This window comes from Phyllobates terribilis, unplaced genomic scaffold, assembly GCF_046119375.1.
Source record: "Phyllobates terribilis strain yellow unplaced genomic scaffold, ASM4611937v1 Scaffold_12__6_contigs__length_324123572, whole genome shotgun sequence".
In the NCBI taxonomy this organism is placed as follows: domain Eukaryota; kingdom Metazoa; phylum Chordata; class Amphibia; order Anura; family Dendrobatidae; genus Phyllobates; species Phyllobates terribilis.
In genome coordinates, this window is record NW_027362772.1 from 272,510,594 (window position 1) to 272,536,363 (window position 25,770).

Below are 25,770 nucleotides of genomic sequence, written 5' to 3' on the forward strand. Positions count from 1 at the left end.
CCTCGCCCATCCCTCACCTGCCCCAGTGTGCAGCTCTGCTCCGGTCGTTTTCAGTCTTCAATAGGCCATCATTGTTGTCTTCCAGTTTTCGGCATCTTCGTTGTCTTCCAGCACCCTGTCCTGTACTGACACCAAAAATGGCCCAGTGACCATTGACTGGACCAAACAAGTGAGTCCCAGGTGATTATAAGGCTATGTTCACACATGTTGTTGTTTTTTTTATGCAACAAATCTGCAGCAAAACTGATCTGTCAGGAAATTAGCTGAGTCAAAAATGCAGGTTTTGCTGCATTTTTTGCTGCGTTCTTTGTGCTTTTTTTCACTGTCCTTCTGTCTCTATTTAAGCATGTACAAAAAGTTCTGTGAAAAAAAAGAACCCCATTCTATTTTACCATCAAAAACGCTGATGCAAATTTTGGTGCGTTTTTTCAGCGTTTTTTTTTCACCACCCATTACTTCCTATGGGTGAAAAAATGCTGAAAGAAGTGACATGCTCTATTTTCCAAAAACCCAACCAAGGCACAAAATACTCAGCAAAAAAACCCCATGATGTGTGAACAGAGAATTCCTGTTTCTCATAGGCTTTGCTGGTACTGCAAAACGCAGCTGAAACTTTGCATAAAAATCTGCAGCAAAAAAAAAAAAGCTGAAAAACCCAACATGTGTGATCATAGCCTTAGTAGTTTTGTAAGTCCATTCCCAGCCAATTTTAAGCTAGCAAAATTTTTCCGCCTGTCATTTTTCTGGTTTCACTTGAATCAAATCACTAAAAATTCGGACTCTGAATTTTCTACAAAATTTGAGGCAAATTTGATTTGTCACCAAGCAATTTGCTCATCTCTAGGAACATCTCATGTAAGAGCTCCGTGACAAGTGAGTAGCTCTAGAATTCAGCTCAAAATTGAGTTGTCCTCTGCTGGATGTTTAATCTTGGGTCCATTAGTGTGTTAGAGGCTGGGCCCACTCTTGGATCTTCTGATGAGCCAGTTGAACTCTAGATAATATGGATATACTTCAGTATATAAATCAAATACAGTAATTAAAGGAGATACTGGACTTTAAAAAAAAATGGGCCAAAGCACTAATAGGCATGTAATTGCTAACAGAGGCAACTACCTGATTGTTGTACCCGGCCCTGGTCATTGACCACTCCTGCCAGAGATTCAGCTGCTCCCTGTCACCAGAGCAGTGTTTTCTCTTTCTGTTGACAGGGTGTGACCACTGGCGTCATACTGATTGACAGCTGCCTTCCCCCAATTAGGCAGCGGGGAGCCGGCTGTCAATCAATATGACGCCAGTGGTCACGCCCTGTCAACAGGATGAGAAACAGCCGCTTTGCTGACATGACATCAGCAGAAGCCTGTGCCGGCTCTGTGCCGGTGGAGAACGGTGCCAGGAACAACAGGCGGGTAGGTAGCCACTACCTACCTGTTAGTGCTTAGGCACTTTTTTTTTTAAGTCCCAGTTATACCCTTTAAGCTCTTTTATACCATATTAAATTTGTAGTTCAACTTCCATGGACAGATTTGGTGCAAGGCTCCCTGCTCCTAAGGAAACTTTGCCATTTGCTCCAGAGGCCCCTGAGTTGCATCGACGGCGTGGCTTCTGGCAGGTGGAACAAGTTGAGGGAGGAGGTTTTCGTGAGTCAGAGACAATGTCTGCAGTATTCATCTAAATGAATAGCCAGGTTCAGTTCAATGGAAGCAGGCAGAAAATGGAAGCAGAAGGGTAATCACATAGTCCAAAGTAAAGCCTCGAAAGGTGGTAATCAAGGTGGAGAAGTCAGGTCAAAACACAAAGGCTTGATCCAATAATTAGCGGAATAAATCAGAATATACTACAATAACTGGCAAGTGACCCAGGAGCTATGGTGACTTAAAATGGTGGCATGTACCCCTTATTGGCCAAAGGGCCTGTCTTTACGTTGATCCACTCACCCGCCCTAGAGAAGCTAGCAGGGTCTTTATCAAAATAATTTTATCGCATAGGTATTCACGACGTGGCAGCGTTCACATGCTCTAGAGGGGATGATTTTTTAGGGTTCTGGGCAGAGATTGGGCCTCGCTGCTATCAGCGCCACCTACAAAGTTAGTGTGGCAGTGCGTGACAGTGGAAGCAGCCGGCGTAGGGACAGTCAACTACATTCATAACATATATATTCATGCCTCGAGACATAATAGTATGTGATGTTTTCTGCTCAGTTCGTTTTTTCAGCTGTTTGTACCGAGTTTATAGAGCTATGTAATTTTTACTTGTCTACACTGTTTATTGCCTTACTGCGTGTAGTTTAAAGTTTGTACATTGCATATCCCATTTATCACATGCTACTTTCTTTCAGTGTGATGATAAGTGTGTGAAGGCTTATGTACATATGGGAAAAGCTCATTTGGCGCTGAAAAACTATGAGGAGGTAAGCCCTGCATACCGGAACGGGGACATTGCTGATCTAGAGATAAAGTCAATAAAAATGAAAAAATCAAATTTCCTATAGAAATGCTATAATTTTTAGAGAATGAAAGGAATGCATTTTTTTTACATATTTTATACATAATATTTTCATGATTTTAAACGGGTTGTCCACTACTTTGACATTGATGTCCTATCTGAAGGATAGGGCATCAATGTATGATCGGCCAGGGTCCCTCACGCAGCACCCCACCCATCAATCAGCTGTTATCGGTGCCGGCAGCAGCGGCCGCCGACTGGAAGCACTTACCTGCGGTGTTTGGCCGTCAAGTTTTAGTGGCCGGCGCTTGTTACTGCACATCCACCTCCCATTCAATTTAATGGGAGGCGGATGTGTAGTACCCCACGGTGGCCACTACAGTTGGACGGTCAAGCACTGCAGGTAAGGACCGCCGCCGGCACTGATAACAGCTGATCGGCGGGGGTGCTGCGTGCGGGACCCCGGCCGATCATACATTGATGCCCTATCATTCAGATAGGGCATCAATGTCAAAGTAGTGGACAACTTCTTTAAAAATTTCTGCTTTCTTTCATGGGTCCTGAATATCGGTGTCGGACCCTCACCAGTCATCTGTTATTTTCTTTTGCGGTGGCTGGATCTAAACAATGTATGGCGCCACAAGAGCGCGGCTATGTACATTGCTTAGTGGCTGCTCCCGGTATTGCACATTATCTCCTGTTTAAGTGAATGGTAGAGAAAGAGCAGTACCCAGAGCGGCCACTAAAAAATGCACAATATAAACCCAGATACCTGTTAAAAAAATTCTTAACTGTAACACAGGCCAGAAGAGACTACCAAAGTGTGAAACTGAAGAATAATGAGCGTTAAAGGGTTATCCTCATATTGACCATTTATGGCCATTCTATGGATAGATGTCAGTCCCAGCGGGACCCTCATCTATCTTGAGAGTGGAGAGGTAGCCACACATGGTGATTCTCTCAATTCACTTGTATAGGAGTTCTACATATTTTCGGAACTTCAATACAAATCAATGGAGAGAATTGTGCATGGACAGCCACTTCTCCACTGACACCATGTGATGGAGCCTCGTTCTTGAGATAGGTTTAGGTCCCACATCTAATGTGAGCCCCCATACACATTAGATGAAACCCACTGATTTCTTTGTGGCCAAACGACCATCTGATGTATATGGGGGCCTTAAAATATAAAATATCGGGGGAGAGAAGGATTAGACTGAAGGAAGGACCAACCTTTTTGTTCTTCAGCACATAAGCCACTACCAGAGTCACAGAGTCATTTTGGAGGTGACTTTCTCCATTGAAGAGAAAAGGAAGGTACATCCAGCACTGGTTCCTCATAAAAAAATTCTTCTTTATTGCAAATCCATAAAAACTCCAGACATAAAGTACTCGCATACGTGTTTCAGACGGTTACGTCCTATGCAGTGACTAAGGATGTAACCGTCTAAAACGCGTATGCGATTACTCTGTCTGGAGTTTTTATGGATTTACAATTAAGAAGAATTTTTTATGAGAACTCAGTGCTGGATGTACCTTCCTTTTCTCTTCCTTGTTCCTTGCTATACTACAAGACCGTCCATGCAGAGGAGATCCTCGGTCTGTGTGTGAGCTGAATATCAGGTTACCGCAAGGTTTCCTATGACTTTCATGTGACTTTCTCCATTCCCTTCTTTGAAAACACATGAACACCAAATGGGTTAGACTGGTAATGGCCAAATGTGCACTCGGCCATCAGCTATCGTATGTGTATGGCCATTTTTAAAATTCTAATATAAAAGCCGTGTATACATGTAGTTGCAATTTTTGGTAATGTAGTTCAGTGTGAGTTATTTTTCATAGGCAAGACAATGTTATAAGAAGATTACAGACATAGATAATACCAAGGAGAAGCTTGTGAAAGGTAAGTCCACTTTCCATATTCCTGATAAAAAGATCACTTTTTAAACAATGATGTACTGTACAAGTTCACATCTAAGTTCTTATAATGCACAACTGACCCATCAGAGGGAGTACCGGTAGGCACAGCTAGAAATGCGCCTATGTTGACAAGCAGCAAGCCGGCCATCCTATGACATGGCCAATCATAAGGTGTGAGGTCACCAATGACTAATAGCCACTATAAAAGCCCATGCAAGAGATGCTACTGCCATTTTATTGGGCATGTGGATAGGAGAGAGGACCTCAGAGCTAAGTTTGAGAGACACAGTTACAGTGTGTAAGGCAGGGAACTGCTGCAATTCACCATCACACTGTGTCTGTGACTTAATGGGTCTGAACTATGTCCTACTAAAGTTTGTTGCATGCATGCATGTTTTACTGCCGCACCCAATATTACAGTTCGTATTTTCCTTTAAAACGATTAAAAATAACTGTTTTTCAAATTAACAGATTTAAACACCGACATTAATTTTAGTTCAGTCTGTTAAAATTTTGGGTGTCGCGGCAATAATTTTTTTTGCATACGTCCAGTGTCTGACTGTCGCACCAAATATTGGACAAAGTCCTAGGAGACCTCATAGTGTCATACACACATTTTCATGGCAGGTGGAGTCTTTGGAGCACTTTTGATTCACACTGGATGGATTCAATCCGAATCAATTTTTTCCTTGAATCAGATGAAACAAACCCAAAATAAATTTTGGGAAATTCGCTCATCTCTGCCAGTGAGATCTCATGGGACTACGTTTATGGGAAGAGACTAAATCTACCGGGTAAATCCTTCCAGAAAGTTCTGACATGACTTTCGCAGGAAGGTAGATCTCCTGACTTATTAATTTTTTTAGATTTTCTTTTTTATAAACATTTTTTGGGGGAGGGGTGGGGGTAGTGATTTACAAATAGGGCATTTCTGGTGGTAGGTCCTCTTTAAGTTGTACATTTTCAAGAGAAATAAATTGGCAAACCACGCCAGTAAAGATAGGACTTTTCAACAATTACATGTGTTTAATAACCTGTGGACTCTTCCGTGATGGTAGATGTCAATAAAAAAAGTAATTGGGCATGTTAAACATCAACATGCCCAATTCCGTGTTCCAATGGGAGATAACTAGTGTTGAGCGAGCATGCTCGACACTGCTTGGTACTCGCCCGAGCATCACGCTAATCGGGATGTTCAGCGAGCACCGAGCATTTCCGGGTTACTTGGGCAGGAGCTCGGGTCTCCACCCTGCATGTTTGGCGCTCTTTACAGAGCCAATGAACATGCAGGGATTGCCAGCCAGTCACTGTAATGCCGCAGCCATGTTGTTTGTGGGCATTACAGTGATTGGCTGGCCGCACAGCGTCACCTCGAGTATTTAAAACCGGGCGCCGCCATCTTGGACACAGTCGCTCCGGATTAGAGAGTATAGGGACAGCGCTGCTGAGCTAGGGAGAGATTTTTCCTGCGAAATAGTTAGTGTAGGGTCTGTAAAGGCTGCCAGAACAAACAAACAGTCCTTCTCAGGACTAATATCCATCCCAGATATCAGGCAGGCAGGCAGGCTGTATAGGAGACGCAGTGGTTATACCCGCAAACGCTGCATTACAGTCCTGTGTGCTCCTGTTGCTGAAATTGCTGGACTTAGCTCCAGGTCTCGGGGACCAGTAAAAATCCTTTTTTTTTCATCTTAATCCTCTTTTTTTTTTCCTCCTTCACACTGTACAAATACCTGTCTTATTAACCTATTGGTGTCCCCCCCCCCACCCCCCCAAAAAAAGTGTGTCTCTGATTTTTCAGACACAAATATATCTGTTGAAAAGAGTCTGGTATAGGCCACAGAAACGAAAGAGTGGTTTTGCAGTTCCACAGGTCAAATCTCTGTATTATCCAGTTTTGGGCCTTTTGTATCTAAAAAAAAACAGTTTGAGTGTGTCGCTCACTGTTCAGCCGCAAATATATACATTTAAAAAAGTCTGGTATACACCAGTAAATTATAACTGTGGGTTTGCTGTTCCACGGTAAAAAATCTCTATTATTCTGCTTTTCGCATTTTTTGCAGTAAAAAAAAAAATTTAATTGTGTCTCCCTGATTGTCCAGACACAAAAATATATCTGTTGAAAATAGTCTGTTGTAGGCCCGACAAATCCCAGTGTGGTTTTGCAGTTCCACGGGTCAAATCTCTGTAGTATCCAGTTTTGGGCATTTTGTATCTTAAAAAAAACAGTTTGACTGTGTCGCTCACTGTTCAGCCGCAAATATATATATATTTAAAATTTTATGGTATACCCCAGTAAACAATAACTGTGGTTTTACCATTCCACGGTAAAAAATCTCTATTATTCAGGTTTTGGTATTTTTTCCGTAAAGAAAAACAGTAATAGTTTATCCCTGATTGTTCTGATTGTTTAAAAGAGTCGGGTGTAGGCCAGAGAAATAGAACTGTGGATTTCCTCTTCCACGGTTCTAATCTACTTTTTATTACCCTTTTTCCATTGATAGTGCGAGCAACTGATCCCACACTTGGACACTCTGAAGAGCTGTTCACTGGTCCATTTCCATATTTGTGCCCCTCGCCTGCTCCGCTTGAAGTGGTGGAAGAGGAGATCCCATGTAGCGATGCCCAAATATTTGAACAGCCACAGCCACAGGAAGTCGACGCTGGCAATTTGTCACAAGAGGTGGACGATGACGAGACACAATTGCCAAGAAGTGAGGAGGAGGATCGTGGTGCGCAAGTGGAAGAGGAGGAGGTGGTGGATGATCTAGTAACTGACCCAACGTGGCAAGAGGGCATGCAGAGTGAGGCCAGCAGCACACAGGAGGAGGGAGGCAGAGTACCCCAACAGGCAGGAAGAAGCAGTGTGGTGGCCGCAGACAGAAGGCGGGCAACTGTTCCCCGTAACACCAACACGAGGGACGTTGCCAGTACAAGCGGTAGGTCTTCCAGAGTCTGGAATTTTTTGGAAGACTCTGCTGATAACCCCAAAAAGGCCATTTGTACCACCTGCCATGCCAGCATCACAGGGGTGACAATCCCCTGTCCATACTGCATGTAAAGATGCCCCCTCCTCTCAGTCTTCATTTGTTATGGCAGTTTCTCAAGAAACAGCATCAACGTCCACGTCCATGTCCCACCGCAGCGTTCAATTGTCCATATCCCAGACCTTTGAACGAAAGCGGAAATTCGCAGCTAGCGCCCCACAGGCCACAGTCCTAAATTCGCACATTTCACGACTGCTTGCATTGGAAATGCTGCCTTTTAGGCTGGTGGAGACGGAATCCTTCCGCTACCTTATGGAGGTAGCCGTCCCTCGATACTCGGTCCCCAGCCGACACTATTTTGCCTGGTGTGCCATCCCCGCACTACACAAGCACGGGTCCCAAAACATCTGCCGTGCCCTCAACAACGCAGTTACTGGGAGAGTCCACCTGACAATGGACACGTGGACAAGTGCTTGTGGCCAGGGACGGTACATCTCCCTGACGGCACACTGGGTAAACATAGTGGAAGCCGGGACCCAGTCGGATCTTGGGACGGAACACATCCTCCCCACACCGAGGATTGCGAGCCCTATGTCAGTCAGAGTTGCCCCCACAGTGTACAGTTCCTGTGCATCATCCTCCTCCTCCTTCTGATGCTCAGCCTCCATCTCAGATATCACCACATCAGTTACAGGCTGGAAGCACTGCAGTACTGCCTCCGCCAAGCGGCAACAGGCTGTGCTGAAACTCATAAGCTTAGGTGATAAACCTCACACTGCTTGTGAGTTGTGGACAGCTGTGAAAGAGCAGGCAGATCTGTGGCTGAGACCGCTGAACCTACATTCAGGCATGGTCGTGTGTGACAATGGCCGTAACCTGGTGGCGACTCTGAGGCGAGGCGAGATCACACACGTACCATGCCTGGCTCATGTGCTTAACCTCGTGGTTCAGCTGTTTCTTAAATCGTACCCCGAGTTGCCAGATCTGCTCGTGAAAGTACGCCGCCTGTCAGCTCATTTTCACAAGTCGGCTACAGCTTCCGCCACCCTTGCTGTGTTGCAGCAGCGTTTGCAGCTTCCGGCACACCGACTGCTGTGTGATGTCCCCACACGTTGGAACTCTACCCTCCACATGTTGCTAAGGATTTGTGAGAAGAAGAGAGCAGTTGTGGAGTACCAGCTGCAGCCAGGCCGTCGATATTCAGGTCAGACTCCACACATAAGACCTCAGGAGTGGACCTGGATGTCTGACATATGTACCATCCTGACAAACTTTGAGGAGGCCACCAAGATGGTGAGTGGCGATGACGCCATCATTAGTGTCAGCATCCCACTTGTCTGTCTTTTGCAACGCTCTCTGCAGAGAATTAAAGAGGAGGCATTGCAGCCAGAGTATGATGAGATGGATCAAGAAGCCGTAGCGGGCGATTACACACAGCCCAGCCTCATCTCATCCCAACATGCATTGGGGGACAATGAGGGAGAGGAGGAGGAGGAAGAACAGGAGCTGGTATCATGCGCCGTAGACGGTAGTACCTCTACAACTGTTATACTGTCGGTTCAGCGTGGGTGGCCTGAGGACAGGGGGGAGGAGGAGGAGGAGGAGGAGGAGTGCATGGTCAGTCATTATCTTGGTGAGGACACGGAAATCTTGCCCGTTACCAGTCTGGCACGCATGGCTGACTTTATGTTACGCTGCCTTAACCGTGACCCTCGCGTTGTCAAAATGTTTGGTGACAGTCATTACTGGTTGGTGACACTTGTAGACTCCCGCTACAAGGAGAACTTTCACTCTCTTATTCCTGAGTAGAGATGAGCGTTGTTCGACTCCAACTGTTCGCCAATCTCAAATTTGAGCTGTTTTGGGCGGTGTTCGAGCCGTTCGGCGAACACTAACGATTTGAGAAAAATTCGGCTGTTCGAGGTTATGTTCGATAACTGTTCGTGCACCAAAATCATAACTGGATTTTTTCTCAGTAATGATGAAAATTAATGTTAATACGCAGTTTGAGTGTACAGTGGGGCGGGGGGAGGGGCAGGGGATGGATCTCTGCAGGAATAATGAAGATCTCCAGTTTTTTTTCTCTTTCCCGCATTTACAGTGGGGAGGTGCAATCTGTCAGCCTATCAGCAGCGCACACACGGAGCGAAGTGCTTTTTTTCACACAAGCAAGGGCATGTGTCATTGGCAGTGTATGTCACATGTCCTTGCCCTATAAGACCCAGCCATTTTCCCCGTCGCCACCATTTTCTCACTGCTGCAGCTGCGTGTTAGACGGCACCGCTGTTGCTGTGTGCGCTATACCTTGTTAATTTCAAGCCAATTTTCGCACTAATCTACAGATAGCTTGGGAGTAGGGAATAGTTGTGATTGCAGTCTTTTTAAGGACTACGTTACATCATTTCATACGAATTTTATCAGGCAGGTCTGTGCTCTTAAATAGATAGGTTGGGAGTAAAGACTAATTGTAATTGCAGTCCTTTTCAGGGCTAGGTTACTTCAGTTCCTATCACTTTTTGCCAGGCAGGTCTGTGCCAGTACTGTGCAAGTTTTTTTCACAGCATTTGGCTGAATCTAGCAAAGCTAATCCTTTTTGGCCTATTGCAGAGTGTGTTAGTCAGTGGAGTAGCCTATCTGTGTTGCAAGCTACACCTCCTGTGTATAGAATACCAATTATTTACTGCACCTAGTGAAGTAAAACCTTTTGGGCATAGCATCATTCTATTAGTCCATCTATACTGACCTCCATAAGGTTGCAAATTTAATATAATTTTTTTCTGCATCTAGCTCTGAAAAAATATTTGGCCTTCTAGCAGTGTGTGGGACTTTCTCTATTAGTCCATCTATACTGACCTCCATCAGGTTGCAAATTCAAAATAATTTTTTGTCTGCATCTAGCTCTGAAAAAATATTTGGCCTTCTAGAAGTGTGTGGGACTTTCTCTATTAGTCCATCTATACTGACCTCCATCAGGTTGCAAATTAAAAGTAATTTTTATCTGCATCTAGCTCTGAAAAAATACTTGGCCTTCTAGCAGTGTGTGCGACTTGTTCTATTAGTCCATCTATACTGACCTCCATCAGGTTGCAAATTAAAAATAATTTTTATCTGCATCTAGCTCTGAAAAAATATTTGGCCTTCTAGCAGTGTGTGGGACTTTCTCTATTAGTCCATCTATACTGACCTCCATCAGGTTGCAAATTCAAAATAATTTTTTGTCTGCATCTAGCTCTGAAAAAATATTTGGCCTTCTAGCAGTGTGTGGGACTTTCTCTATTAGTCCATCTATACTGACCTCCATCAGGTTGCAAATGAAAAATAATTTTTATCTGCATCTAGCTATGAAAAAATATTTGGCCTTCTAGCATTGTGTGGGACTTTCTCTATTAGTCCATCTATACTGACCTCCATCAGGTTGCAAATGAAAAATAATTTTTATCTGCATCTAGCTCTGAAAAAATATTTGGCCTTCTAGCAGTGTGTGGGACTTTCTCTATTAGTCCATCTATACTGACCTCCATCAGGTTGCAAATTCAAAATAATTTTTTGTCTGCATCTAGCTCTGAAAAAATATTTGGCCTTCTAGCAGTGTGTGGGACTTTCTCTATTAGTCCATCTATACTGACCTCCATCAGGTTTCAAATGAAAAATAATTTTTATCTGCATCTAGCTCTGAAAAAATATTTGGCCTTCTAGCAGTGTGTGGGACTTGTTCTACTAGTCCAGCTATACTGACCTCCATCAGGTTGCAAATTAAAAATAATTTTTATCTGCATCTAACTCTGAAAAAATATTTGGCCTTCTAGCAGTGTGTGGGACTCATTGTATTAGGCCATCTATACCAAGCTCCACCAGCTTTTAAATTAATAATAATTTTTAGCTGCATCTAGCCCTGAAAATAATTTTCCTTCCCAATAGTGGTAGCAATAGAAATATGGGGCATGCGCCTGGCTTACAAAAATATACGCTTCAATCCAAAATTACCACCAGTGGAGGTTTATTACACCAGGACGTAGTCATAGCCAATAATGCAATACGTCTACGCATACACAAATCGAAAACGGTTCCAGCGGGCAGGGGCACTTGGCTACTTCTACAACCCACAAACGGTACACTGAGTCGGGTAACAATAGTAAAAACATATCTAACCATCAGATCACAAAGTAATTTCTTCCTATCACACATTGATGGAATGCCATTATCAAGATACCAGTTCCAAGCTATATTTAATAAATGCATAACATCGGCAGGGAACCACCCCAAAGATTACGGGACACACTCATTCCGCATAGGCGCGGCCACGGAAGCAGCAAGAGCAGGACTGTCAGAAACGGAAGTTCAGAGGATAGGGAGATGGCGATCCACGTGTTTGGCAAGATACATAAGACTGGACTTGTTATCCTAACGTGGTTTGTTTCTTTTACAGGTGACCCTAAGCCAACAGTGTGGGTGATAGGCCACTGGTATATGTATTGGGCAGAAAAAAGGGCGAAAGTCTGCCCAGGCGGGAGGAAATTAGAGTTTCATAAAACATATTTCAACTAGAGAGGTATTAGAGGCCTGCTATGGCCACAGGTACTAATGGAGGTAATCAAGGTAGGGAGAGAGGCAAGATGTCCGGTCATCTTAGTTATACAGGCCGGGGGAAACAACCTAGGTCATCACAACAGCGCATAACTAATGGCAATAATGAAACTAGACACTGAGCGCTTCAGAGAATTTTTCACAAAACTAGCTATAGTATGGTCAGAGATTGTGCCGATAGCGGTATGGCAAGGTGCGCGAGACATCACGGCCATCGAACGGACTAGGCGGGTAATAAATATTCGGATGGCAAAATTTAGAAGAGACAGAGGCGGTGTAGTGGTACGACACCGACAACTGGAAGGAGATAAATCAGGCCTCATACGGCCCGACGTTGTTCACTTAATGGATATTGTACTGGACATATTCCTGTCAGGACTCCAGGATGGAGTGGAACAAGCGTTAAGAGTGATGGGTGGGGGTCAAAGTCCTGCATACGAGTACGCAGGATCCTCCGTGGCCTGGAAATAGAAAGGACATGTTGGAGAGTTACACTTGTTGGCCAACTTGCCGGAGTGGAGACCCAGGGCATGCTGCAACAAGCTGAATTATTTTAGAAATAAAATGCCTTTCTAATGGAATGAGTATAAAGAGTTAATAAAGCTGTGACCGATCCTCACCCATCCAGATGTAAGAGTTACATTATTGTATTGTCAAGGAAAGGGGGGCGGTAGGGGGGCTGAGCGTCTGGGTTTGGTTGGGGGTCCCCACAGTCTGCCTAGGCTAGATGCATTTAAAAATTCTTATTATATACACAGGCGGTGCAGCTTGCTTCGCAGCTGGGCTACTACGCCCAAAGTATTGCCTAGGCTAGATGCAGTTAAAAATTCTACTCTGACTAGCAGACACTGAAGATTTGGAGCAGACCTCTGAGTAAACAGCTCTTCAGACTCAACCATCTGTGTTACCCCAAGCCATAGTGTATGTAGTTTCTTACAGTTAAAAGGGGGGGGGAGCGACCCAACCCACCTGGAATTGACGATGCCAACGTCACGTAAGACACAGCAAGGGGACTCCAAAAAGAGTCTCCATTTTTTCCCAAAATTGTGGCACAGACACCACTTAACCCTAGAACGCATGCCTGGGGCCTCGCAGGCCCGCCCTATTAATTGTTTTCTATTTTCTGCAAGATTACTTTAGTTAGAATTTTGAAACTCTAAGTATTCTTCATGTATATAGTTGTTTATCATTTGAGTTTGAGTTATTCCATGTTATTTGCACACGGGCCTAAAAGGCCCCAGGTATATGAAAGTGTAGATTTTTATGGTCATGCTTTCTAGGGTTAAGTGGCATCAATTGCCCCACAGTTGCTTAAAACGGTTGGTGAGGTGATTTTACCAAATCCTCAATGTTTTAGTCTCCCAAGGATAACACAGGGGTAGAAAAGTCCTTGCGAATCCATGATTTGTTCATCTTTATGAACGTGAGTCTGTCTACATTCTCAGTGGACAGACGCGTGCGCTTATCTGTCAGCACACCACCAGCAGCGCTGAACACACGTTCAGAGAGAACACTGGCTGCAGGGCATGACAAGATCTCCAAGGCGTGAGTGGCGAGCTCCGGACATTTTTCCAGATTGGAATACCAAAATGAGCAAGGGTCCAGTGACACAGTCATGGCTTCGATGTTCACTTGGAGATACTCCTGCACCATCCTCTCTAGGCATTGACTATGTGTCAGACTTCTTGTCTCCTGTGGCCTTGCAAAGGATGGGCTAAAAAAAGTGGTGAAACGATTCCACAAAATTGCTGTTACCAGCAGATACTGTGTTACTGTTACGGTTTGAGTGATGAAGACTCGACAGTCCCACGGTTGGCAAGTTAGAACTGTGAGATTCACTACGTGCACCACTGGTGTTTTGTGGAAAAGCACATGTAAGATTCTGCAACAGCGTCTGCAGATACTCCTGCATGCGTCAATCCCTTTTTATGGCAGGAATTATTTCGGCAAATTTACTTTTGTACCGGGGATCTAAGAGTGTGGCAACCCAGTAGTCGGGATTACTTCGAATTCTGACAATCTGAGGGTTATGTTGCAGGTAGTGCAGCAAGAAAGCACTCATGTGTCTTGTGCATCCAGGAGGACCAAGTCCTTGTTGTGTTGGTAGCGAGGTAAGAATCATGCTTCCTTCCTCTGCCCTCTCCCCCCAACCTCGCACAACAGAAATGTGATCAAGGTCTCCCTCATCTGATGAGTCTTCCATGCCCATCGCCAGTTCGTCCTCCACTTCTTCCTCGGCTCCTGCACCTTCCTCAACAGTTTGGCTGCTACCATGCGCCCTGGTTAATCCCTCTCCCCACCCTCCCATGCCTGCCGCCTTGGTGCTGCCAACCGTCTGGACCTTGGAGATGTTATCCCTTCCGCATACGACTCCTCCTCTACTTCCTCCACCTCCTCTTGTCCCACCACCTGACTCTGAATTCTGTTTAATGTGTGCTCCAGCATGTAAATCACCGGAATAGTCATGCTGATAATGGCATCGTTTTCAGCACTAAACATCTTCGTCACCATTTCAAAACTGTGCAGAAGGGTGTGTGGCGCCCCTGAGGGTTCAGTCGCCACAGAGTTACTGCATCTCACCCAGAGGTGTGGTATCTCACCCTCAGGTAAGGAAGGCATATGGCTCGGGACCCTAACACCTGCATCCAACACATACCCGCAGTGGGGGTAGGGCGAAATTGCTCCTAAGGGAGAGCTCAGTCCTAGGTCCCTAGCTGGTGGGAGGGTCCTATGTAGTGGGTGCTTAGGGGAGCAGCTTAGCGGAGCACATGATAGGGAGAGTATAAATAGAAAGCCATCTTAGAAAGAGCAAGCCAGTCAGAGGAGGAAAAGTGACAGGAGCAGAGGCTCGGCATGAGCTCTGCTCCAGAGGCGGGCCTAGCCTGGGAGGCCCAGGACTGAAGAAGAGAAGAGAGGAGTGGGAGCAGGAAGGCTCCAGGAACCGAAGGGACCCTAGGGCTACGGGCCGTGCAGAAGGCCACCCGTACTCCTGCTGCTACCAGGAGGTAGAGGGGTCAGGCCAGAAAAGGGGAACCGGTCCCTCAACTAGCGGAGAAACAGCAAGGCTCAACTAGAAACCGGAGGCTGCAGCATTTCATGTACTGCAGGTTAAAGTCCACATCAGTCTCACTAAGAAGGTAGCCACATAGGACCCAGGGGACGGAACACAAGTCGCCCGCCAAGGCCCGAGGATACCGGATAGAAGTGTCACTGGGTGTGAGGTGCAGGGAGAAGGCCAGAGAAAGGACACACAGAAGGGGGTCCTGCTAAGTACTCCGGAGCTATCTGGGGGTGGACTGAGCCCCTCACTGAGTACGCACAGCACGACGGGTGAGATTGCTCTGGTACCTGTAATCTGGACTGCAACAACTGTGAGTAAAGATCTTGGGACTCCATCACACGGACTCTGTGTTCATTACTGACTCCCTGCACTACAACCACCATCATCCACCCACACTGCCCTGAAGCTACACTCTTCCTGTGGTGAGTAATAATACCATTGCTGCAAAACCACCAGCTTCAGAGGACTGTTCCGCAGCGGCGGCCCCTTTTGCCCCACTCCAGAGGTGGCGTAGTCGGACATTATAAAACCCATATATACAAATTACCCTTGGATTGACCGCCCTGGATCATGGACCGGGTCACCGCCACAGTGACTACAACCCCCAGCGTCTACCGGCCCGGCTCAGGGTACCCCACGGCCCAGGGGGCGCGTCAACTTCATAGGTCCCTGATCTGAGACCACTCCTGCAGAGTGATTTGCCCCACCTCTGGATCTCGTTGGCCCAGGCTATACGTCAGAACGTATTGCACCAGGGCTTGTCGGTGCTGCCACAGTCGCTGCAACATGGTCAGAGTTGAATTCCACCGTGTCGGCACATCGCATTTCAGCCGGTGAACTGGCAGGCCCAACGACTTCTGTAGAGATGTAAGTCGTTGAGCTGCGGGATGCGAACGGCGGAAGTGAGCACACAGCGACCGTGCCCTCTGCAGAAGGCCATCTAGTCCGGGATAGTGGGCTAACAATTTATGGACAACCAGGTTCAACACGTGAGCCATACAAGGCACGTGTGTGACATTGCCCCGGTGAAGGGACGCACCCAGGTTTGCAGCATTGTCGCACACGGCCTTCCCTGGTTGCAGGTCCAGTGGAGACAACCATTCATGAAACTAGGTCTCCAGAGCTGACCACTAGAGATGAGCGTTGTTCGACTCGAACTGTTCGCCAATCTCAAATTCGAGCTGTTTTGGGCGGTGTTCGAGCCGTTCGGCGAACACGAACGATTTGAGAAAAATTCGGCTGTTCGAGGTTATGTTCGATAACTGTTCGTGCACCAAAATCATAACTGGATTTTTTCTCAGTAATGATGAAAATTAATGTTAATACGCAGTTTGAGTGTACAGCGGGGTGGGGGGAGGGGCAGGGGATGGATCTCTGCAGGAATAATGAAGATCTCCATTTTTTTTTCTCTTTCCCGCATTTACAGTGGGGAGGTGCAATCTGTCAGCCTATCAGCAGCGCACACACGGAGCGAAGTGCTTTTTTTCACACAAGCAAGGGCATGTGTCATTGGCAGTGTATGTCACATGTCCTTGCCCTATAAGACCAAGCCATTTTCCCAGTCGCCACCATTTTATCACTACTGCAGCTGCGTGTTAGACGGCACCGCTGTTGCTGTGTGCGCTATACCTTGTTAATTTCAAGCCAATTTTCGCACAAATCTACAGATAGCTTGGGAGTAGGGAATAGTTGTGATTGCAGTCCTTTTAAGGACTAGGTTACAGCATTTCCTACGACTTTTATCAGGCAGGTCTGTGCTCTTAAATAGATAGATTGTGGGAGTAAAGACTAATTGTAATTGCAGTCCTTTTCAGGACTAGGTTACATCAGTTCCTATCAGTTTTTGCCAGGCAGGTCTGTGCCAGTGCTGTGCAAGTTTTTTTCACAGCATTTGGCTGAATCTAGCAAAGCTAATCCTTTTTGGCCTATTGCAGAGTGTGTTAGTCAGTGGAGTAGAATATCTGTGTTGCAAGATATACCACCTGTGTATAGAATACCAATTTTTTTACTGCACCTAGTGAAGTAAAATCTTTTGGGCATAGCATCATTCTATTAGTCCATCTATACTGACCTCCATCAGGTTGCAAATTGAATATAATTTTTTTCTGCATCTAGCTCTGAAAAAATATTTGGGCTTCTAGCAGTGTGTGGGACTTTCTCTATTAGTCCATCTATACTGACCTCCATCAGGTTGCAAATTAAAAATAATTTTTATCTGCATCTACCTCTGAAAAAATATTTGGGCTTCTAGCTGTGTGTGGGACTTGTTATATTAGTCCATCTATACTGACCTCCATCAGGTTGCAAACTGAATATAATTTTTTTATGCATCTAGCTCTGAAAAAATATTTGGCCTTCTAGCAGTGTATGGGACTTTCTCTATTAGTCCATCTATACTGACCTCCATCAGGTTGCAAATTCAAAATAATTTTTTGTCTGCATTTAGCTCTGAAAAAATATTTGGCCTTCTAGCAGTGTGTGGGACTTTCTCTATTAGTCCATCTATACTGACCTCCATCACGCTGCAAATTAAAAATAATTTTTATCTGCATCTACCTCTGAAAAAATATTTGGCCTTCTAGCTGTGTGTGGGACTTGTTCTATTAGTCCATCTATACTGACCTCCATCAGGTTGCAAACTGAATATAATTTTTTTTCTGCATCTAGCTCTGAAAAAATATTTGGCCTTCTAGCAGTGTGTGGGACTTTCTCTATTAGTCCATCTATACTGACCTCCATCAGGTTGCAAATTAAAAATAATTTATATCTGCATCTAGCTCTGAAAAAATATTTGGCCTTCTAGCAGTGTGTGGGACTTTCTCTATTAGTCCATCTATACTGACCTCCATCAGGTTGCAAATTAAAAATAATTTTTTGTCTGCATCTAGCTCTGAAAAAATATTTGGCCTTCTAGCAGTGTGTGGGACTTTCTCTATTAGTCCATCTATACTGACCTCCATCAGGTTGCAAACTGAATATATATTTTTTCTGCATCTACCTCTGAAAAAATATTGGGCTTCTAGCTGTGTGTGGGACTTGTTCTATTAATCCATCTATACAGACCTCCATCAGGTTGCAAACTGAATATAATTTTTTTCTGCATCTAGCTCTGAAAAAATATTTGGCCTTCTAGCAGTGTGTGGGACTTTCTCTATTAGTCCATCTATACTGACCTCCATCAGGTTGCAAACTGAATATATTTTTTTTCTGCATCTACCTCTGAAAAAATATTTGGGCTTCTAGCTGTGTGTAGTACTTGTTCTATTAATCCATCTATACTGACCTCCATCAGGTTGCAAACTGAATACAATTTTTTTCTGCATCTACCTCTGAAAAAATATTTGGGCTTCTAGCTGTGTGTGGGACTTGTTCTATTAGTCCATCTATACTGACCTCCATCAGGTTGCAAATTGAATATAATTTTTTTCTGCATCTAACCCAGCCAATAGTTTTGGCCTAATACCACAGTTTGGCCACTCAGCTCTGCTCGGTTCCCATCCATTGTTTTTTTGTGCAACCAACTCCAGAGTTGTGAATTAGTTAACCACCAAAATGAGTGGAAAAAGGCCTGCTGCTGGTGGAAAGGGGAATAGGCGTGTTGGGAAGGGGAAAAAAGGTTGTGTCCGTGGGGTAGGTGTTAAAGCAACAGTAACATCTGCAGAAGAAAGACCATCTTCCAGCCAAACTAAAATGTCTACTTCTTTTAGCGGACAATGTGATAAGATCCCTTTCTTACGGCCACGCCAATCGCTACAAATTCCAGATGAGGCACAAAAACAGCAGGTGCTTCAACGGATATCAAGTGCTCCTTTAAGTGGGCTCTCCTCCACATCAACTTCAACATCACAAATACTCCAGTCCTCAAAGGTGTCACCCCAATCGCACTTGCTTCCTCACAGCTCCCAAATCTCCAGCTGCCCGTCTGAGTATGAGGTAGAACAGATGGTTGAGTCTGCAGAGCTGTTTACTCATACTATAGCCTGGGAATCAGAGGTCGACTCCAGCGCTTCTGTGAATCCAGACGAGGAAATGATCTGCACTGATGCCCAGAATCTTTATGAGTCGGATCCAGGACCAGACGCAGAAGGTTCTGACCATAATGTAGACCCTCATTCCCAAACTGTAACTCCTGTTGGTGGAGACAATGAGGAAGACGATGATGAGACTCAAATACCTGATTGGAGCGACAACTTTAGTTTTTTGTCAGGGCAGGAACAGGTTGGCTCTGAGGACGACGGGTGTGATAACGCACAGGGTGATGATGATGAGGTTGGAGATCCCACTTACTGTCAATCCACAGTCAGCCAAGAGATGAGGTCAGCAGAGGAGGTGGAGGAAGATGCTAGTGACGTCGAGGTCAGGTTGCGCCTTCCTGGACAGAGACGTAGTACTGGAAGCACGTCAACAACTGCATCCTCAAACACAACTCTGCCTCTCACCACAAGTCGTGGTGGCTCTTCAGGTCGCATGGGTGCTAAGCCTTGCATAGCCTGGGCATTTTTTCAGATCGATAAAGATGACCCAACTCGTGTTATCTGTAACATTTGTCAGCAAAAGCTAAGTAGAGGCCAAAAAATACATAGTTTGAGTACTTCATGCATGAACCGGCACATGGACATGAAGCATAAGTTGCAGTGGGAAGCTCAGTGTGCTACAATGCGGCCTAGCCGGCCGGGCCAACCACCGTCTGCCATATCTTGTGCATCCGCGGCCTCTTCATCCTCTGTGACTGGGGGGACAGCAGTCACACCTGTTTTGGGGCGCAGACCTGCCACCTCTTTACCCGCAACAGCCAGCGTGATTGGCAGGTCATCATTTTCTTTGGAGGTGGTAACACCAGCTGGTGTTGAGCGCTGTCCGACATCGATAGCACCACCTTTGGATCAAGGCAACCTAACATGTCCGCCTGCATCTTCCTCACAGACCGGCAGTTTGCCGGGGACACCCTTATCAACCCCGTCTAAGCACAATAGCCAGCCCTCGGTCCCTGAGATGTGGACAAGTAAAAGACCATTTCCTCCTAGCCATGAGAAAGCTAAGAGGTTGAATTTCACCATCTGCAAGCTCTTGGCTACAGAAATGCTGCCTTTCCGCCTGGTGGACACAGAGGATTTTCGAGACCTTATGTCCGTCGCAGTGCCCCAGTACCAGATGCCCAGTCGGCACTACTTCTCAAAGAAAGGTGTGCCTGCGCTCCACCAGCATGTCGCACACAACATCACCGCTTCTTTGAGAAACTCTGTGTGTGACAGGGTGCATTTCACCACAGACACTTGGACGAGTAGGCATGGACAGGGGCGTTACATGTCGCTGACTGGGCACTGGGTAACTATGGTGACAGCAGGACAAGGGGCTGCTGTCCAAGTCTTGCCGTTCCCACGAGTTGTGCGTCAATCCTCTTTATGTCAAAGTTCCTCCACTGCTTCTGCCTCCTCAACCTCTTCTCGGTCTTCCACCTGCACCCAAAGCCTGTCTGGTCATGCCACAAGCTTTCTAACTGCGCAGAAGGGATCCTGCACACCTCCTTACTATGCTGGCAGTAGGGCTCAACGTCATCAGGCGGTTTTTACTTTGAAATGTCTGGGAAATGTGAGTCACACAGCTGAGGAGTTGTGGTCAGCTCTGGAGAACCAATTTCATGAATGGTTGTCTCCACTGGACCTGAAACCAGGGAAGGCCGTGTGCGACAATGCTGCAAACCTGGGTGCGGCCCTTCGCCGGGGCAATGTCACACACGTGCCTTGTATGGCTCACGTGTTGAACCTGGTTGTCCAGCAATTTTTAGCCCACTATCCCAGACTAGATGGCCTTCTGCAGAGGGCACGGTCGCTGTGTGCTCACTTCCGCCGTTTGCATCCCGCAGCTCAGCGACTTACATCTCTACAGAAGTCGTTGGGCCTGCCACTTCACCGGCTAAAATGCGATGTGCCTACCCGGTGGAATTCAACTCTGCACATGTTGACGCGACTGTGGCAGCACCGACAAGCCCTGGTGCAATACGTTCTGACGTATAGCCTGGGCCAACGAGATCCAGAGGTGGGGCAAATCACGCTGGAGGAGTGGTCTCAGATCAGGGACCTATGCACCCTTCTGCACAGTTTTGAAATGGCGACGAAGATGTTTAGTGCTGACGATGCCATTATCAGCATGACTATTCCGGTGATTTACATGCTGGAGCACATGTTAAACAGAATTCGGAGTCAGGTGGTGGCACAAGAGGAGGTGGAGGAAGTAGAGGAGGAGGAGTTGTATGCGGAAGGGCTAACATCTGCAAGGTCCAGACGGTCGGCAGCACCAAGGCGGCAGGCATGTGAGGGTGGGGAAGATGGTTTTACCAGGGCGCATGGTAGCAGCCAAACTAGTGAGGAAGGTGCAGGAGCCCAGGAAGAAGTGGAGGACGAACTGTTGGAAGACTCATCAGATGAGGGAGAGCTTGATCACATTTCTGTTGTGCGAGGTTGGGGGGAGAGGACAGAGGAAGGAAGCATGATTGTTACCTCGCCACCAACACAACAGGGACTTGGTGCTCCTGGATGCGCAACACACATGAGTGCCTTCTTGCTGCACTACCTGCAACATGACCCTCGAATTGTGAGAATTAGAAATAATCCTGACTACTGGGTTGCCACACTGTTAGATCACGTGAAGTCATTATCGGACTTTACTCCTCTTTGGTCAGACCTCATCTGGAATACTGTGTACAGTTTTGAGCACCACATTTTATAAAAGACATAGACAAACTGGAGCAAGTTCAGAGAAGAGCGACCAGAATGGTGACTGGTCTGCAAACCATGTCCTATGAGGAACGGTTGCAGGATTTGGGAATGTTTAGCTTGCAAAAAAGAAGACTGAGAGGAGACTTAATAGCTGTCTACAAATATGTCAAGGGCTGTCACATTGTAGAAGGATCATCTTTATTCTCATTTGCACAAGGAAAGACTAGAAGCAATGGGATGAAACTAAATGGGAGGAGACACAGATTAGATATTAGAAAAAAACTTTTTGACAGTGAGGGTGATCAATGAGTGGAACAGGCTGCCACGAGAGGTGGTGAGTTCCCCTTCAATGGACGTCTTCAAACAGAGGCTGGACAGACATCTGTTTGAGATGATTTAGTGAATCCTGCTTTGAGCAGGGGGTTGGACCAGATGACCCAGGAGGTCCCTTCCAACTCTACATTCTATGATTCTATGATTCTATGATCCCCGGTACAAAAGTAAATTTGCAGAAATTATTGCTGCCATAGAAAGGGATGCACGCATGCAGGAGTATCAGCAGAGACTGTTGCAGAATCTTACATGTGCTTTTCCACAAAATACCAGTGGTGCACGTAGTGAATCTCACAGTTCCAACTTGCCAACCGTGGGACCGTCAAGTGTTCAGCACTCAAACCATAACAGAACCACAGTATCTGCTGGTAACATCAATTTTGCGGAATCATTTCACCACTTTTTTAGCCCATCCTTTGCAAGGCAACAGGAGACAAGAAGTCTGACACATAGTCAACGCCTAGAGACGATGGTACAGGAGTATCTCCAAGTAAACATTGAAGCCATGACTGTGTCACTGGACCCTTGCTCTTTTTGGGCTTCCAATCTGGATAAATGGCCGGAGCTAGCCACTTACGCCTTGGAGATCTTGTCATGCCCCGCAGCCAGCGTTCTGTCTGAACGTGTGTTCAGCGCTGCTGGTGGTGTGCTGACAGATAAGCGCACGCAGCTCTCCACTGATAATGTAGACAGACTCACGTTCATAAAGATGAACAAATCATGGATCCGAAACGACTTTTCTACCCCTGTGTCATCCTGGGGAGAGTAAAAGCTTGATGATTGGTTAAAATCACCCTACCAACCGTTTTAAGCTTTCAAATTACTAATCATGTTTATCTGTATCTTGGCTGGAAAATAATTTGGGCTTTGTAGCAGTGTGCAGCACTGATTCTATTAGGCCATCTATAATAAGCTCCACCAGATTTAAAATTACTAATCATGTTTATCTGTATCTTGACTGGAAAATAATTTGGGCTTTGTTGCAGTGTGCAGCACTGATCCTATTAGGCCATCTATACTAAGCTCCACCAGATTTAAAATTAATAATAATTTTTAGCTGCATCTAGCCCAGAAAATAATTTTGGGGCTCCGAGATGCGCAAGACACATAAGTGCCTTCTTGCTGCACTACCTGCAACATGACCCTCAGATTGTCAGAATTCGAAGTAATCATGACTACTGGGTTGCCACACTCTTAGATCCCCCAAACTTTTCGATCAACCTTTTCATTTTAATAAAGACCAAAAAAATGGTCATTTTTGAAATTATAAGCATTAGCAGGTTATTAGAAACTGAAATCAAACAGTTTTCAACTCAAAACTTTATTCTAGGTGATGTTACATTTTCACATAGGACCCCTTGTTCGAAAGGAGCTTCTCGTCCATTGAATTTGTCAGGTTTTGGATGGTTTCTGCTTCAATTGTTTTGCATGAGGACAGAATACCCTCCCAGAGCTGTTGCTTAGATGTGAACTGCCTCCCGCCATCATAGACACTCCTTTTGATGATGCTCCAGAGGTACTGAATGGGGTAGAGGTCAGGGGAGCATGGGGGTCACACCATAAGTTTGTCCCCTTTTATGCCCATATCAGCCAGAGATGCATATGTTTTATGTGCAGCATGAGATGGTGCATTATCATGCAAAAAAATGATCTTGCTGTGAAATACACGGTTCTTCTTCTTGAACCATGGCAGGAAGTGCTGTTTGAGAAAATCCACATACATTATGGAGTTCATCTTTAGCGCCTTCAGGGATCCTAAAGGGGCCGACAATCTCTCTCCCCATGATTCCAGCCCAAAACATTACTCCACCTCCTCCTTGTTGGCGCTGTAGCCGTGTTTGCGTGGGGTGTCCATCAACCAGCCATCCTCCACTCCATCCATCTGGACCATCGAGCGCTGCACGGCACTCATCCATGAACAAAACAGTTTTGAAATCAGTCTTCATGTAATGTTTGGCCCACTGGAGCCGTTTCTGCTTGTGTGAAGTGGATAGAGGAGGTCGACAGGATGGCGTATGCACAGCTGCAAACCTCTGAAGGACCCTGCATCTTGTTGTTCGGGGGACGTTGGAGACACCAGCAGCTTCAAAAACTTGTCTGCTGCTATGACAAGGCTTTTTTGCCGCTGCTCTTTTAACCTGACGTAATTGCCTGTAGGAAAGAGTCCTCAATTTGCCCTTATCAGCACGCACATGTGTGTACTGTGAATCAGCTACATACTTCTTGATTGCCAAGACACTTCATCCTGATCATCGCACAATGTTGATTGTAGTCATGCCTTGACCTAAACACTCCACAATTTGTTGCTTCTCAGCAGCCGACACATCCTTTTTCTTTCCCATTTTGGCAGAAAATGTAGGCTGCTTAATAATGTGAGACAGCCTTCTTAAGTAGTCTTGCCTTTCATTGGACACACCTGCCAAACTAATTAGCACAGGTGTCTGCAATTGCTTACAGTGATATAAAGAGCCCTGACACACATCACCATCAATGAGTTTAACTGACAAACAAACAAATTCTTCCCTTATCACTCCTAAACACTTTTTGTATAATAATTTGGAACACAGTGTACATGTGCTTTTCCACAATACACCAGTGGTTCACGTAGTGAATCTTACAGTTCTAACTTGCCACCCGTGGTCTGTATGGAGTTGTTCAATAAAGGGCCCAAAATTAAGATAACATAGATGGGAGAGGTCTCTATGAATAGGAATTCCTAAGTATTTGATACCCTGTGAGGGCCAGGCAAAGGGAAAGTTGGACTAGATGGAATCCTATATGGATTTGGGGAGGGAGACATCGAGGGCCTCAGACTTCGCTGCATTGATTTTAAAATTTGACCATGTAACAAAGTGATCTATTTCAGCCATAACAGCATGGATGGATATATGTGATTGAGTGATATATACTAGAACATCATCAGCAAATAGAGAGCACTTGTACTCGGTGCCTCCCACCTCTATCCACCTAATATTGGGATTATGGCGAATTGATGAGAGCAGGTGCTCCGTCACTAGGATGTATAAGAGAGGGGACAGAGGACATCCCTGCCTTGTCCCATTGGTGATTGTGAAAGGTGATGAAAATGTTCTGATGCACCCTCTGGGCCTTGGGACACCCGGAGCCGGACCCTTTTTGGTGGATGCTGGTGGTTGTAGTCTTCGTGGCGGCGACCCGGTTCCGTGGTTCAGGGTGGTCAAACCAGTGGCGGAACTATTTATGTGGTTTTGATGTTTAAATCTCCGACTACGCCACCCGTGGATTGCGGTCAGAGTGAACCGCCGCTGCAGGGCAGACCGCTGAGGCTGGTGTTGTGGGTGCAGCAGAGCGTAGCATAACTCCCCACGGGAGGAGTATAGCCCCAGGGCAGTGTATGCGGAGGATGGGGGTGATGGTGCAGGGCAGCAGCAGTAACGACACGGAGTCAGTGATGCAGTCCAGGGCCTTTACTCACAGTTCTTATTATCCAGACCACGTCTGCAGGTAACGGCTGCCCACGTCGTACTGTGCTCACCAGGTGAGGGGCTCAGACAACTCCCAGATAACTTTGGAGCGCTTCACAGGACCCCCTTTGTGTGTCCTTTGTCTGGCCTTTCTTACCAACCCTTCTGTCCGGCTGCCTCGGGCCTCCTCTTGGTAAACTTGGCGCCAGTTTCCCTGACCCTATGTGGTGCCTTCCTAGCGGGTGTAGCGAGGGGCTGCGCTACATAAAATGTCACAGCCT

General features: G+C 45.9%; 1 protein-coding gene across 3 annotated transcripts in view; it reads left to right on the forward strand.

Annotated features, from left to right (window-relative positions):
- TTC12 (tetratricopeptide repeat domain 12) overlaps positions 1 to 25,770 on the forward strand; it is a 195,327-nt gene that overhangs the window by 53,131 nt on the left and 116,426 nt on the right. For all 3 annotated transcript variants that reach the window (XM_073656991.1, XM_073656990.1, XM_073656992.1), the window contains 2 exons: positions 2,339 to 2,410; positions 4,288 to 4,348. In XM_073656991.1, coding sequence (XP_073513092.1) covers positions 2,339 to 2,410; positions 4,288 to 4,348 — 133 coding nt within the window. The remainder of the gene's footprint in view (positions 1 to 2,338; positions 2,411 to 4,287; positions 4,349 to 25,770) is intronic.